The sequence below is a fragment of the Leptidea sinapis genome, chromosome 17 (assembly GCF_905404315.1).
Source record: "Leptidea sinapis chromosome 17, ilLepSina1.1, whole genome shotgun sequence".
Taxonomy (NCBI): Eukaryota; Metazoa; Arthropoda; class Insecta; order Lepidoptera; family Pieridae; genus Leptidea; species Leptidea sinapis.
The window spans coordinates 8,787,746-8,803,373 of NC_066281.1; the positions used below are offsets into that span (position 1 = coordinate 8,787,746).

A 15,628-nucleotide genomic window follows, 5' to 3' on the forward strand; every position below is an offset into this window, starting at 1 on the left:
TCGCGAGTGTAAGACGTAGCTTTTCATGCACATTAAAGTAATAAATCTGGCCTGTTTTCATCGTCTGTCTAGAAGCAAGAGGCTCTATCTAGATTCTAGATGTATTAATTATGTAAGAGTTTATCGAAACCAATTTCCTACAGTTTTAACTTTAAATTTGACACAGTGCATCTACAAACGAACCACTAAAAGTATATGAGGTTCTTTTTTATGAAAATAAGGGCAGAGATGAGCAGGACGTTCAGGTGATGATAATTGATACGCCCATTACAATATAGTGCCGCTCAGGATTCTTCTGGAAATCCAATAATTCTGAGCGGCACTACAATTGCGGTCGTCACCTTGAGACATAAAATGTTAAGTCTCATTTGCCCAGTAATTTCACTAGTTACGGCGCCCTTCAGACCGAAACACAGTAATGTTTACACATTACTGCTTCACGGCAGAAATAGGCGCCGTTGTCGTACCCATAATCTAGCTGGCTTCCTGTGCAAAGGAGCCTCCCACTGGTAAAACATTAATGAGATGAATGAATAACGTTAGTTTCAAGAAACCTTAAGTTTTTTAAAACAGTAAAATATCCTCGTTATCCTGTTTCAGGTTCTATGGAAGTATTCGGGTGAAATCCAACCGCTAAAATTAATAGCCCGCGACACGACTTCAATTGGTCAAAATATATCAACTAAATCAATTGGTAAAATGGAAAGAGAGGTAAATTTATAATTTTTATAACTGAAAAAGAACAATAATTTAAGCTGTATAGATAACATGATAAGGTTTTGGCTGCACAAATTACCGGCCTGTAAATATTTTACATTTTACGTACCGGAAGATGCAGTGTTGGTAAGCCCCCCACATGATGGACTGACGATCTGGTCAAGATCGCCGGAGTAGGTTCGATGAGGGCAGCGCAGGACCGATCGTTGTGGAAACCTTTGGGGGAGGCCTTTTATCCAGCAGTGGACGTCTTTCGGCTGATGATAATGATGATGAAATATTTTAAACTCTTTCGTTAAAATATTCGAGAATGTAGTTTATTAGTTTATTATTAACTTTACAATCATTTCAAACATAAACTTATACCAGTACTTAAATATATTATCATAATATTATTCTAATTAATTTGCTTGCAATAAAAATGCTTTAATATAAATAGGAATATATTTACTTGCAACAAATACAAGACACATAATAAAATAGAACAAAATATATAAACAAAATAATTACATGTTAGAGTGTCTGTCACAAATTCAATAAATACTAAAATTTTAAAAAATGTATTGATCCTGACACTGGGGGTCACTTACCACACTCGCTTATCGCTGCAAAATACGACCTCGACGAAATTGTCCAATGTAAACAAAAATTTTAAAAAGCATTTATATAACTAAACATTTCCTGACTTATGTCTATCTAATAAGAATTTTTCTTACAGCCGTTCCCAATATACTATCTACAGATAGAGTTAAATTACTACCTTCTACTGTCAGTAATTAGGTGTCAATAATCTGAAGCTGTCCCAATATACCCGTCATTCTTATCGCCTTATATTGGGACGCGTGAATTGCAATTTCTATACAAACTTTATATCGCTGGTAAGCTATACGTCGTCCCATTAACATACAGCGTGCACGGATAAGGTGATGACATGCACATTGCACGGATGAGTTACCGTCGATATGATTATTGGGACAGAAAAGTCAACGTTTTTAGTTACGTTTTTATCTCAAGTAAGAGATAGACTGAATATTGGGAACGGCCTTTAATCTTCTTTCTCTTAGGCCTGTCAAACATACCTAGCCACTCCTTCTCGCATCAGCCATTTAAAATACTTTCGGCTTTGTTTGATTAACTCTCTGTTTTATTTAAGGATATAACGGATCTATACAAGTATCCGGAAAGCACGCGGGAAGAGCGACTTACAATGGAAAAAGCTCTCAGAAAATCGGAGAGTATATTCGCAAGATATTATTTGAATGATGCGTTCAATGAAATCGTGTTTGACTTCGAACTCAGGGATGACATCAAGATTGGACAAGATTTTAACGTTGTAAGTATAAAATTAACTTGTTTGTTAAGGAAACATACAGATACATCACTACAGGTTAAAATGAAGTTAAATAAAATATTGCAATTACAATTGTAATGGATATATCATTGAATAGTTTCATTGATAACACAAAAGAATACAAATATACAGACATGACAACAGAACGTTAAGATAAGTACTAAATAATAGAATATTAAGGCGAATACACATTATTATATAACTCAAGAAAACGACTGACATATTATTAGTAGATATAATGGTTAAGAAAGATTATAAGATCATAATAGTTGTTTTAACTTATTCTTAAATGAAGCAGTAGAGGAGTGCTGCGAGAACAAAAGAAGAATTGATCATATTAGCTGATAGACCTGATTCCTAACGCCTAATTCCACTTTCATACGACACGCCACAAATTAATATATCTTCCCCACCATCTGTATATATGTGTGGCGTTCCTAAACAGTCCGGTTTTCAAGGATCTTTCTTCCACGTATAACCCAGCTGTGGGATTAGTTCGTTTAGTGGTGTTTTCACGGTTTTCTCAATATATTTAATATAATTTAACACAAAGTTTATTTAAAAAAATATTTTGTATATTTATTTAGGGGTTCAATTTGTTTAGATTTCAAAGAGCGACATCTCAAGGTAATTTCCCAATAAATTGTTATTTTTAAAGTGATAACCCTCACTTCTGGTATAAATTATACAAATGTGTATATATTGTATAATTTATACCAGATATGTATATTAATATGTATATGTAACCAAAATTTATGAACGATGCGGGACTCTAACCCGCCACCTCTCGGGTTCCGTCCGAGCGCTCAATTGTTTACGTTTGAAAGAGCGACATCTCGAGTCAATTTCCTAATAAGCAATTATTGGGGTTGAGCAGGTTATCAACTGTTAGATACGGTAGATGTAGCCACTGCCTAAGAGTTTAACAATATGTAACACAAAGATTTACGATTCATGTGTACTCGAACGGTTGGCTCACTTGGAAAGAGCGCTCGGACGTCGAGCATTATTCATAAATTTTGGTTATAAATTTTTATAATTTCCAATTATTGAAGTTGGGTGAAAGGTAGGTCCTGTAGGTGGCACCACAACTGGAGAGTTTAACAAACATATAGAATATATATATATATATATAGAATACCGCATAGTTTATAAATATTAGTAAAAATAACATTTGGATGTCCAATAATTATCATAATACTAGAAAATTATTTATATTTTTAATTCCAGAATTCCCGAAAGCCAAAAGGTACAAAAACACTTGGTACGTTGTCCCGTGGGATAAATTAGTCAAATAAAAAGGGGTCATTTATCATTTTATTATAATGTAAAAAGGATTATAAATTAATTAATACGGGAAATCTATTTAAAGTTCTTAAGCATATAAGGGCCATGAAGTCCGGTTAGTGCATTCGATATTTGTTTGTGAATTTAATTAGTACTCGATGTTAGATTAAATACTCGATTGGCGGCGCACTATTAATAAGGTGATCACCTACCATTAGCTCCATGTGCCCCCCAGGTGTCACTAAAATATCTATTCGGATTTAAAGGAGAACAACCGGGGCTACAAACCCGGGGCCTCCACTAAAGAAGGGCCCCCACAATACAGACTTCAAACAGAGACTTCTGAGAAAAAATTCAAACTCAGTTTAGTAAATACTAGTAGGTACTTAACTAAACCAAAAATGCAAAACAAGTTTATTATATGTTTATTTATATGTATTTTTTTAATTAATAATAGGCATCTATACTTGGTTTCACAATAAATTAATTATCGCAAAACTCGACTGAAAAAAAGTTTCTATTTTATTTGGAAAATAATTTGGCCCCGGGGGGTAGTCGCTTGGCTAGCCTTCCGAAGAGGGCAAGCGGAAAGATATAAAGCTAGGTATTATTATAATTTATATAGTTTTAGTACCAGACGCAAAAGACGCCAAGAGAAGGAAAAGGTTTTCGTGTGTATGTGTGTGTATCATAACTCCTAAACTGATGGACCAATTTAAGATATAATTTTATACAAATGATTTAAGTTTTCTTTAGTGTTAATTCCACCAATATTTGTTTTTAAAAACAATTCGACACGTGTTTCGAGGCATCTCTCTACACGATGCATCCTCAGGACGTGTTGTCTCGCCAAAATCTGGCACGAGACTCTCTTAGTCTCTTAAACAAATATTGGCGGAATTAACACTAAAGAAAACTTAAATCATTTGTATAATTATGGATTTCCGCAAAGTAACGCCTAATTTAATAAATTTTCTGATATAATTTTATTTAATGATATAAGTGTGAGTCTGTATTTTATTTTAAAGTGATAAGATCATATTATTATAAATATTTAAGTGTCGTGTCCAGACCTCTAAATCCGGCATTGGCTTGCGCGGTATTGCTTTATGCTAGGAAAAAGCGCCGCTGTGGTACTCAACTACTGGCATCCTATTCCCGCTAGTATTAACATACGATCAGCCATCCATAAGCGGAACCGTGAGCGCAATTGCCCCTTCTGATTTAATTTTTTTTTATCGCCATCACAATATTTCCAGATTCTTCACATGAAGAACCGATCAACAATAAACCAGCACAATGTGAAGGGCGTGCTCAGGGTCGATACTGTTACCTACACCGGCGTCACGGGCGATGGAGTCAAGAGAGAAGAGTTCGACCGCGTGCTTGCACCCGAGGCGAAGGACAGAATCAGCCTGCTCGTCAAATTTGATGACTATTATAAAAAACTTGTCGACCAGGTACTTATTACTAAGTGTTTTTATTTATTTCAGTTAACTCATACCGACTAGTGTCGGACCAATCGAAGGTGACTGTTGTGAGTTCGCGGTCTCGCCCCGTCTAGCCCTGCAAATTTGCGCTCACAACGCGCTGCTTATCAAGGTGGGGGGCGCGGGGAGCACTGGCGGTGCAAAGCACCTTAGGTCTGAACTCGCTGACGATATCCACGATATTATAATCATTGACACTATGTCTTTTTCCGAGATGCATTCACCTTCCGAAGCCGGCAAGTGCCTCAGAGAACAAGAGTTTTCAGATACACCAAAATCGAAAGTGCCGTTCGGCACCATTCCCTCACCAAGTTCTGGCTCTTATTTTGTTTATAAGAGCGTGACGATTTTAGAAGGTTCAACAACACGGGTTTCCACATACCTAGGTGGCAGAGTTCATTTCTTGTGTCCATTACAAAGTGTATACCAAATATAACTGGATGTGAATATTGATGCATCATATACCTACACTATAATGATATTAAGGCTCTGTGGCTAAAACTTAAATGTTAGTATTATTGTTAAAATAGGCCACGTATTGGGTAAAGGCCTCCGCATCTTCTCCCACGTTTCCTTACTTGTATCATGTGATTATCCAGTCTTTCTCAATTTCTATTACATCATCAGCCCACGGGTTAAACCAATATTTATACCAGTCTATTAATATTTCTTCTAGGTAGTGGATCTTCACACATACAGGAACTACTCATAACGGTCACCTGATGCTAGGTTATCACCGCCGCCCGCCATTCTCTTGCAACACCAGAGGAATAACAGGAGCGCTGCTGGCCTTAAGGTGTACGCGCTTTTTTGAAGTAACCCATGTCGTATCGTCCGGGAAACACCCCATAAGGAACCTCATTCCACAGTTTGGTTGTATGGAATGTGTGTTTGGAATTGCGATTCTATCATACTCGCTTTTAAATGTGTAAAATCATCTAGTTAGAGCATTAAAACCCTCCCAGTTTTTCTATTATTTGCATCGAAACTGTATTGCTAATAAATTTATTTCAGGCGTCATTCAACATTGCATGCCTTGCCACCATAGTCGACAAAAACTTTGATTACTTCGCTCAAGATGACTTCCGAGTACGCAATCCTGATATTAAAATAACAATTGAAGGCAAACCCGTCTCCAAAAAAGAGATTACAGTCACTGTTAAGGTTGAGAATCCACTGCCCATTCCGCTGAAGAATGGAAAGTTCTACATCCAAGGTGTAGGACTCGAGAAACAATTGAAGATCGAACTGGATAATGTAAGTATTATTGTCAGTCTGTACTAGAACTAGAAAGACGGCAAGTTTGTATGTTTGTAAACTGCTTTGTAGTAGGTACCAACTTCATCCTGTTTTAAAAATATTTTTGATTAATATTTAACAATAACCCAAATAGTAGTCTGACAAATGTAATCTTAATATTATAGTTTATGCATCGTTAATATTTTCATCAAAAAACGACAGGCAGAAAGCGTGGAGTTCATTTTCATCTACTAAACTTTGCTGCTTAAATACTTCAAGGCGTTATATTTTTAATTTTTTTTTTCGTTTCTATCTGTCAAATACAATAACTACAATTCGAAGTCGCTAGCTAATAAAAATATTCATATCAGTTATTATCATACTATTATATACGAGTTCATTAAATAAATTGACAGTAGCCAATAGCGATTGTTTATGATATATTGTGATTATTACCTGACCAATGGGCTCTCAGTACTTCGCCATCGCTTTTGCTAATAGGTTAACTTAGAGTAAGAGTCAATTCTACCTATTGATGTAAATGATTGCCTAAATGACGAATACACGTGGTTGCTTGGCGAAGAGCAGGGAGAGATGCAGTCTGTCACAATGACATAATCATTTGAAATAGATTTTTTGTTTATAAATTTGACGAGTACAAGTTTATACCCAAGTGCTGAATAAATATCATTTTTTCATTGCTCTACCGACACTTTGCCTGAACTGGTATTACTTTTTATTTACTGTGTAAAATGTAAAATAAGTTTTTTTAAGTATAAGTTTTTAATAATGCTGCCCTTATAAATATGTGTATTTCTTTCAGAATGTCCAACCCGGTGAATTCGCGACTGCAGAGTTTAAGTTAACTCCGCCTTGGGCCGGCAAACACCAAATATCAGCTAAATTTACTTCCAAAGAAATGCATGACGTTGATGGTTTTTTGTCCTTCCTTGTTGCCATGCCAGAGTCGAATGGAATACTGCCGATAGATGGCGTTGAAACAAGACAGATATGATAATTTGCCTGACGGAATAAAATTGTATATAAATTGATTTGATGTGTTAGGTGTTCCAAATCAATGAAGAATTATTGGCTGAACCAATAAAATTATTATATCTAGAGGCTTGAGGCATAATATATTTTTGTATTTATATTAACATATTGTAGTGTATTATAATAATACAGCGTGGTGTTAATAAACACTAGACAGCTACTTAAACAGTCATAATAAAACTGTAATAGTTATTTATGCAACTGTTGTGTAATAAGGGGTATTAAAACACGAATGCGGATTTATCTCACGAGGCGAAGCCGAGTGTGATAATAGTATCACATGAGTGTTTTAATACCTAATTATCAACAGTTGCATACAAGACTTTATCTACACCCAGAATATGAATCCTCTAAAAGATTCTGGAACAGTTAGCTTACTGCTAACATTAAAACACCAGTCTAGTAGTAACCTAATATCATTCGTTACTGATTATATACAAATAAAATAAGTATTAATGAAACAATTATTTATTTTAGTAGTAATTTACATTTTGTATAGTGCAATAATTAAAATTCACTCGAATATAATGTTCTTTTGCAGCGTTTAAAATGAATCGCTCATTTTTTGTAAACAAAACAATAAAAAAAACGAAGAAAAATGGCGGGGATTCGAATAACCTACTTTTTTTTTACGGCGCGCGACGTTCTGGGAGTGTGGAGCGCGCGTAAACGAAAATGTTTTTTTGAAATTCATACAGATACCACGCATCGAGCAATAAGAATGTGGCTGTATGTTGAAACTCTTTGCGCATGAAGGGATAAAAAAAAAACGTAGGAGTGTTGTTATGAAATTCAGTACAACATTACAACACTCTTTTGGGTGATGTAATGGTTATTAGAACATTGGGTGTTTTAATGTTGGCAATAAGCTAACTGTTTCAGAATCTTTAATAGAGGATTTAAAGCATGGGTGTAGATAAATAATTGAAATTTATAAACAAACGAAATATATAATATGTATTTAATATTTAAAATTATAATCATCCTTACGGCTTACGTGGTCGCACAAGACGTAGTCATGAAGTAGGTGTCAGTGCACGGTACGGTAGCTCGTATGTTCCAAAATGATATCATATAAAATTTAATTATGTACGTGAATGTGTTCGTTTATTTTTTTTAATATAATATTTATGATTATGGCTAAGTAGCAGACGTGGTTTTATTTTATGTTTAATTTTTATTGACTACGCTGTATGTGATACACAAATAAATCGATATACAAATAACTTTTCAGTCCATTATGATCAATTATTTAAACTATGTCATAGTGTCTGTCTGGGAGTGAAATATAAGAGGGATTTTAATATAATAGGTAATTTTTTAGAGCCAAAAAACACTCACATATTTTATCAATCGTTATCATAAAATTGCTGACTAAGCATGTATATTTCCAATCATGTATCAAAGCTAGTCATAAGAATTTGCCACGAAAATGTCCGACGTTAAGCAGAATACTTCTGAGGCAAAGAAGGTAAGAATTCTATAAGATCTATAAGATAATTTTGATTTAATCTGCCAACATAAATAAATTAAACATTATTTATTTTATTTTTATTATTTCCTGCTGTATATGTGTACCTGTTCATGTTAACATTAAATTAGGTATGTGACTTTCTGATAAATGGATAATAAAAAGTCGCAGAATTTTTCGTGTGTATTTTATTATAAATTTGATACTTTGGGGAGTTACCAGCAAAGAACATTGTTCGCAGATGCAATATACACGCTTCTCCTGCATGAATCAATGCTAGCAGAGACGATGTTCTGCTTACCGCGCGCTATAAGTACTTGCTTTGTCTAAGCCATTTAAATGATTAACTACTAAAAAAAGAGCAATTAAACATAAAACCAAAATAATTATATCAGATAAGTGAATGATTTTTTTCAATTTCTTCATAATCTTCGTAAAGATACACAAACGTATATATAACTACATTTTTACTTTTTAGAGGTAGGATATTTATGTATAAAAATACATATAGGTGAGAAATTATCTTCAAAACTATGCTTTAAAGATATTTTTTTAATGAGATTTCAACTATTTTATGTACAGTATGAGAAATGTAAAACCGTGCGTATACGAGTATATGTAAAAAAATATTAATTACTGTGAAATATTGATTTAGTGATTACAGCCCTGCCTCATTAGATCGCTATCATGTAAATACTACTCATACTTGTATGAAACGAGAAACAGCAGCTTTAACATTATATACTAGTAAGTTTTTAAGTGTTTATTAAACATTACTAAATAAAATTTCTGCATTTAATTTACCTTTATTGAAAACTAGCTTTTACTGGCGGCTTCGTCCGTGTGGAATACTTAATTTGGGCAGCATTTTTTTAGTTTACTTTTCAAATAAAGAATACATACAAACTGTTCTTTTTTCGCTACTGGCGGAGCTCTTCTATGTCGCTGTGGACAGAATCTTTAATAGTAGTTCACTGCGAATTTTAATCTACCATTTTATCCAAATGTAGGTCAAAATTTCGGAAATCTAACATATTTTTATAAATTATTTCTTATCAAGTGCTTAAATACAAAGTTTCATGGTTTTATCTCCGAAAATGGAGAATTCCCGTGTAGTCTTTCATCCCTTATTTCAACCCGTTATGTACTTTTCCAAGCTCTAGTCTATCTCTGTACCAATATTCATTAGAATCTGTTAAATGGTTTAGGCATGAATGTGTAACAAAAAACTTACTTTCACATTTCAAGTATTAGTAGGGATTGTTTACAATTCAACACTTCATGCAAGTTCGGGTACTTCTGGATTATCTATAAAACCAGGTGATGGTACTTTTTCGTCCATCTTCATTCGTGGATCTACATAATATGGCGATTTATTCTGGGCTTGAGTCATTTTAGTGAAGTCCAAAACCCGGTCGGCGGGTCCAATTTCTAAGTACTCTCTCTTTGTTTGTTCCACTATTACACTGCACTCTTGGTCAGGGCAATGGGGAGAGTCATATTCCCCATTTTTCTTTATTTTTTTCGTTTGTATCATTGCATTTGCTTTCGGCATTGTTACAAGTAAGCGTCCAGTTATCTGCGACCTTATTGCTGTAGAATTGGTGATGTCAACTTCTTCAGGTAGATGTAGTTGGAAAATCTTCCCCTTTAATGTCACTCGGACGTAATTGGGCTGGACATCTATATCAACTAAGCTTGTATCTAAATATCTATAAATTGCCAAATCCAAAATGTATTTATCAGGTTCATTGTCTTTGAATTTAAAACCGATTTTTGCCTGATTTATGTTGAAAGGACGACCATCAGGTGCAAATAGCTTGAACTCACGTTTTTCTTCACATTTCACTTCAGTTTCATTGCCTTTTATTTTCAATTGTCTCATTTTCTCTATTTCATAACGTACTTCAGGTGCATGTTCACATTTCTCAGCCCAAAATCTTTTGTTTCGTTCATCAAGATCCAAGTCCTTATAATCATTTTCCCATTTATTTCGTATATCTCTTTCCAATCTTAATTTTTGTGCTCTTCTTTGACCTCGATAATTTTCTTGTTCAAATATAATATCCGATCGTATGATTGGTAGATTTTGCAATGCTTTTATTCGTTCTGATCGTTCAATGTCTTTGCCATCGAGGCTGGTTAGTTGTGGTAGAGTACCAATTACAAAATCTCTATAGTTTTCATAATCAGTACAGGGATTTCCAGTTAGATAAAGATTTTCCAAATTATAATTATCAGTCAGAGATTCAACACTTACAATTTCTCCAATAAAATTCAGTGTCAGATCTAATTTTTGTAGTGATTCACATCTCTCTAGGTTTTCAATTACTTCAATATTGTTCAGAGCTAAATTGAGATACTTCAGAAATTTTAATTTATTTAAATTTTCAATTTTGGCGATGAGATTGTTTTGCATTAGTAATATTTTGAGCTTAGGGCACCAGTCTTGAAGGTGTTCAATCTTCTCAATGTTTTCCTGGTGAAGTGCAATCTCCTCCAAAGGAGCCAACAGACATTCGTGGTGCTCTGCCTTTTTTCGGACCATGTCTACTGTTATTTGAACCATGATTATGAGTTACTGGATATAATACTTAATTTGCATTCAAATAATTCTCGTAGTATTTGAATATAATTTATTTTTTAAACAGTCGTCAAGCAGTGTTTATACAGTATTATCGATATGCTGGTTTCCATGGCAATTTCATTAAACTGACGTAGTGTTTAAATTCTCTTTGCTACACTGTCAATTCGGTACTTAGTTGATTTATTTATCTATGACAGGCGATTTTTGTCTATGATTATTGTTATACGCACTGACCTCTACTATAGACCACAGGGCTGGCGGTTATTAAAGTGCTTTTGTTCCTGTTTGATATTCGCCATTTTGGCGCTGTTAGCCATATAGCGAGAGTCTGCGGTACTAAAACTAGTAATTACAACCTAGTTGACAACATAGATGGTGGGATACTATTTACAAAAAAAATGTGTACTTTATTACGTTGATTCTTGAAGTAAAAATAACACGGAAAACAAACGAAATTAATTCAAAATGTAAAAATACTTCAGAGTATTGTATGTTCCTTCGCAGCCATTTGTATAATACGTCAAAATTAGCTCTCTGGACGCTCGCCAGTGGCGCTTCAAATAGGCACAAAAAATTGCTGTCAGTGTTTATACGTGTTTTAAGTTTCTATTATAGTTATACAGATACCTATAGCTTATACCGCTGTTTTGCTTGGAATAATAATTGATGCCAAACTCCCTCATATACTTACAGACACCGGTCATAAGTTTTGCTGCAATTAAAAATGACATATTTATGACGTAAAGTAATATTTATATAGCCTATAAGAATATGTGAAACAGAAAAAGTTCTGTTTACATATTGAGGACTGCCGTAGACGTTAATAGGACTCTATAGGATATTAAACGGAAATTATTATATTTTTAAAAGTTCAAACTGAAATATAGTTATATAAAATACATATTACGTAATTTTTTTTATAAACAAGATAGTATGTTTTAAGCACTGAGGTAGGATTTTTAACATTTAACATTGGCGTAAAAGTCATCAGCTCCAGTTTAGTTTTAGAGAACACAAAGTAGTCAGTTCGTTTTGTAGAAGTAGGGCAATACATGGAGCAATTTATTATTGTTACTCCCCTATTCATAATAGTCTGCTAGCTTAAAGCATTGCTAATTCTCACTGTCTTCTTCTATTGACCTAAGTCAGAATGAGAAAAAACACTCCTTAGCGGCTGTTTTAAGTTAGCGGACCATTATGAATAAGGGGGTAAGTGTATAACACTCCCACTGCATCATATGAACAATTTTTTTTTTCAATACAAGATAGTATGTTGTACGCACTGAGGTAGGACTTTTAAACAAATAGTACTTTTTCTATTTTAATTTCTTATGGCCAGTTAGCTCCATACTGGATTATTGTGGAATAAACTTTGTAGGGCATTTCATTTTCTACATACTAAAGCAGCATTATTAAAAAAAAAATCTAATACTTTGTAAACAAATATCAAACACAAAATTCGCTATATGACTGCGCTCGACAGCTCAGTGGCGCGCGCTCTTCTATGTGGAACGAAATATCGTTTTTATTTATTCACATGAACCCTCTTTGCTTGACGGCTGAAATTATACTGAGATTAGGCTAACGGCCGTTCCTAATATACTATCTACAGATAGAGATAAATTACTACCTTCTACTGTCAGTAATTATCAGTCAATAATCTGAAGCTGTCCCAATATATCCGATAAGTCATTCTTATCGCCTTATATTGGGACGCGTGAATTGCAATTTCCATAAAAACTTCTATTGCACATAAGCTATACGTCATCTCATTGACAGACAGCGTGTACGGATAAGGTTTGTTACCATTGATTAGTTTACTGGGACAGAAAAGTCAACGATCGTTATCTCAAGTAGGAGATAGACTGAATATTGGGAACGGCCGTAAGACAGCCCAATGCAAAAGTTAATTTCGCGTATAACACTCAGCTAAGATTTTCGTAAGTAAAGTCTGATCAAAGGTTAGGTACGATCTCAGCCAAAATCTCTCATTTAAGCGACGCGACATCCATGTAAGTTTCACGTTTTGTAACAAGGAGAAAATACATTTATGTAGGACTCTTGCGTAGTAAATAGCACTGGGAGTGTGGAACACAAGCCACTTTGGGCTCTCTTCTACTTAAGTATAAATGGAAATGGAAAGTAGTGCTAATATCCACTAAAACCACCAAGAAATCTCGCCGAGTTCCTTTTATTATCCTCTGGGATCATTACGGCGCCTTTCATCAGAGAACCTCGAGGAAAGCTATAAATGACTTCTGTTATGGGGCTGGGATTGGGTTCTCACGGGATTTTCTCATCCTCTTGCACCATCTACCTCCTTTCTGAAGAGTAAGTGCAGCTCTCTCTCTGACCCGGCGTTCTCAATAACCACGTACTGGCAAAATTCATTCTAGGACTCTTAACTGCCGAGTATGCTCCTTATCATGTTTGGCAGGGATAGGCCCGGACCTATTATTATAATATGAGGTTCTAGCGTCTCCTCTCCCACGCCACGCACTCCTGGAGGGTATGGTCAGCAGTATCATCCTCATCGCTGTGATGACACCGAAGCATCACTAACCTTTTTTTAACGAGGAGGAAATACAATAACACACTACCCCAGCGAACCATTTGGCACAGGGAGTGTGGGACTCAACCACTTAGACTGTCTTCCTCTTAGAAGTTGGCCAAGTTGGATAATACTCACTAAAACCTCCCCAAAATCATAGAGTTTCCCTTTTTTGAGGTTCTCCGGAATCTTTGTAGGGCATCTCACCGGAGAACCTCGGGGAAAAGCATCACTAACCGAACTTAACTAAGTCCAACCTAAAGGAACACAGATTTATATTCAAGTATAAATTTATTGTAAAGAAAAAATAGGTAATAGATTAAATTATATTAGTAGCAATCGAAGGGCACGAAGCAAACCGCTCGATCAGTTTATCTGCCGATCTCGGCGTTCAGTAATCCGTCATGTTACATTCCGGCGGTGGCACCAAGCCACACTCATCGCAACTCGACCGTACTAAATTAATATCGCCCTCCTGTAAGCTGTACGCCGTATTAAAATATTTTAAATGACGCCATTTATAACTTGACGTACAGGTATCACATCTCGAGAGCATAACATATTTTATTCCACGAAACTGCCAAAAGACAATGAAGCTGAGGGATTACCGTCATCAGGGATTCGTTTTATTGTTATTGTAGAAAAAACGAAGACACGGAAAAAAACGTAAAGATGAAATAAGGCATGACATAAGGGAAAGACCGTGTTATTAGTAAAAGACGCGGTTAGGCCGAGGCGCCCCGCAGTCTGTGTGTTTTTGGGGAACTCACTCCACGGGGTGTCCCACCCAACTACGGGCACAAACTCAACGCATTTAACATAATAACTACAACAAGCAACTCTAGACTATAACACACTGGTTTTAAGTGTCATAACAGTATTCGAATTATATTTGTTGCTTAAAAATGAACCCGCGATGTGCCCACTTATTGAAAGGTGCCCATTTAACATTTTGTTGGTTAAACAAACACAATTTTTAACTTTATTGAAATTTAGATTGTTTCTTAGCTTCACATGTTTTAAATGTTTTTCGTTATCTTTGTATTAAGTATATTTAAGCATTTATAAATTTAGAGATGCCATAGACAATAAAACAGATTCATTTCGATGACAATGAAAGGTTTGACATTTCTACAAGCAATCAGGCAAGTAGGTATATCAGTAAATCCCAGCCTTGAGAGAGATTGATTTCACGTTTGTACGATATTATGGCAAGAACTATGTCCTTAAAACAAAACTGTTATTGTTAAAAATAGCTAATGAAAATTATATGTCTATTAATAATATAAGAATTAGTGCAAATCAAATAAACTAATAAGTCTTAAAATGGAGGTCCACACCTTTTTTTGCGGGGGTTGTTCTTGTAATCGAGTACATAATATTATATTGTAAAAATATTTAAATATTCTTCTTTATAAAACTAAAACTAACTCAAATACTAATACATAAACAAATTTTGTTAAAAAAAATTACAAAACAAGCCTTACAAAACAATGATGTTTCCTAACACTGCCAATAGATGGCGCTAGGTGTATTGTCCGAATACACTCTGCCGGTAAAAACAAATTAAAACACAGTTTAATGAATATAAAATAATATTACTGAAATCTTTTCTGGTTCTAGAACGCCAACAAATAATTATTGATAGCTAGCTATCAATAATTATTTGTTTGAGATAGGTATTTGTTAAAATAAAGGATTTTTACCACAGCGACTGAACTAGCAACGTGTCATGTCCAATGTTAATTTTATGGTCTATGGACCAGAATGAAGTGCCATCAATTAATTGAAAAAAAAAAAACTTTATTATATAATGATTTAATTCTATATACCTTATTTTATCTTATATATCTTCTATTTCATGATACTATTTTTACTATCA

At 34.6% G+C, this 15,628-nt stretch overlaps 2 protein-coding genes across 3 annotated transcripts in view; one reads left to right on the plus strand and one right to left on the minus strand.

Moving 5' to 3' along the window:
• The window catches only part of LOC126968910 (annulin), a 47,319-nt gene extending 38,639 nt beyond the window's left edge, over nucleotides 1–8,680 (plus strand). For both annotated transcript variants that reach the window (XM_050814103.1, XM_050814104.1), the window contains exons 8-12: nucleotides 601–711; nucleotides 1,871–2,050; nucleotides 4,615–4,815; nucleotides 5,860–6,102; nucleotides 6,908–8,680. In XM_050814103.1, the coding sequence (XP_050670060.1) occupies nucleotides 601–711; nucleotides 1,871–2,050; nucleotides 4,615–4,815; nucleotides 5,860–6,102; nucleotides 6,908–7,099 (927 nt within the window). In that variant the 3' untranslated portion in view covers nucleotides 7,100–8,680. The remainder of the gene's footprint in view (nucleotides 1–600; nucleotides 712–1,870; nucleotides 2,051–4,614; nucleotides 4,816–5,859; nucleotides 6,103–6,907) is intronic.
• A 733-nt stretch (nucleotides 8,681–9,413) lies between these two features.
• LOC126968951 (protein tilB) lies at nucleotides 9,414–11,244 on the minus strand. Its single transcript, XM_050814192.1, has 2 exons — nucleotides 9,843–11,244; nucleotides 9,414–9,553 (listed from the first exon to the last, which is right to left on the minus strand). The coding sequence occupies exon 1, from the start codon at nucleotides 11,175–11,177 to the stop codon at nucleotides 9,888–9,890; it is 1,290 nt and encodes a 429-aa protein (XP_050670149.1). The 5' UTR covers nucleotides 11,178–11,244; the 3' UTR covers nucleotides 9,414–9,553; nucleotides 9,843–9,887.
• Between the last annotated feature and the right edge of the window lie 4,384 nt (nucleotides 11,245–15,628).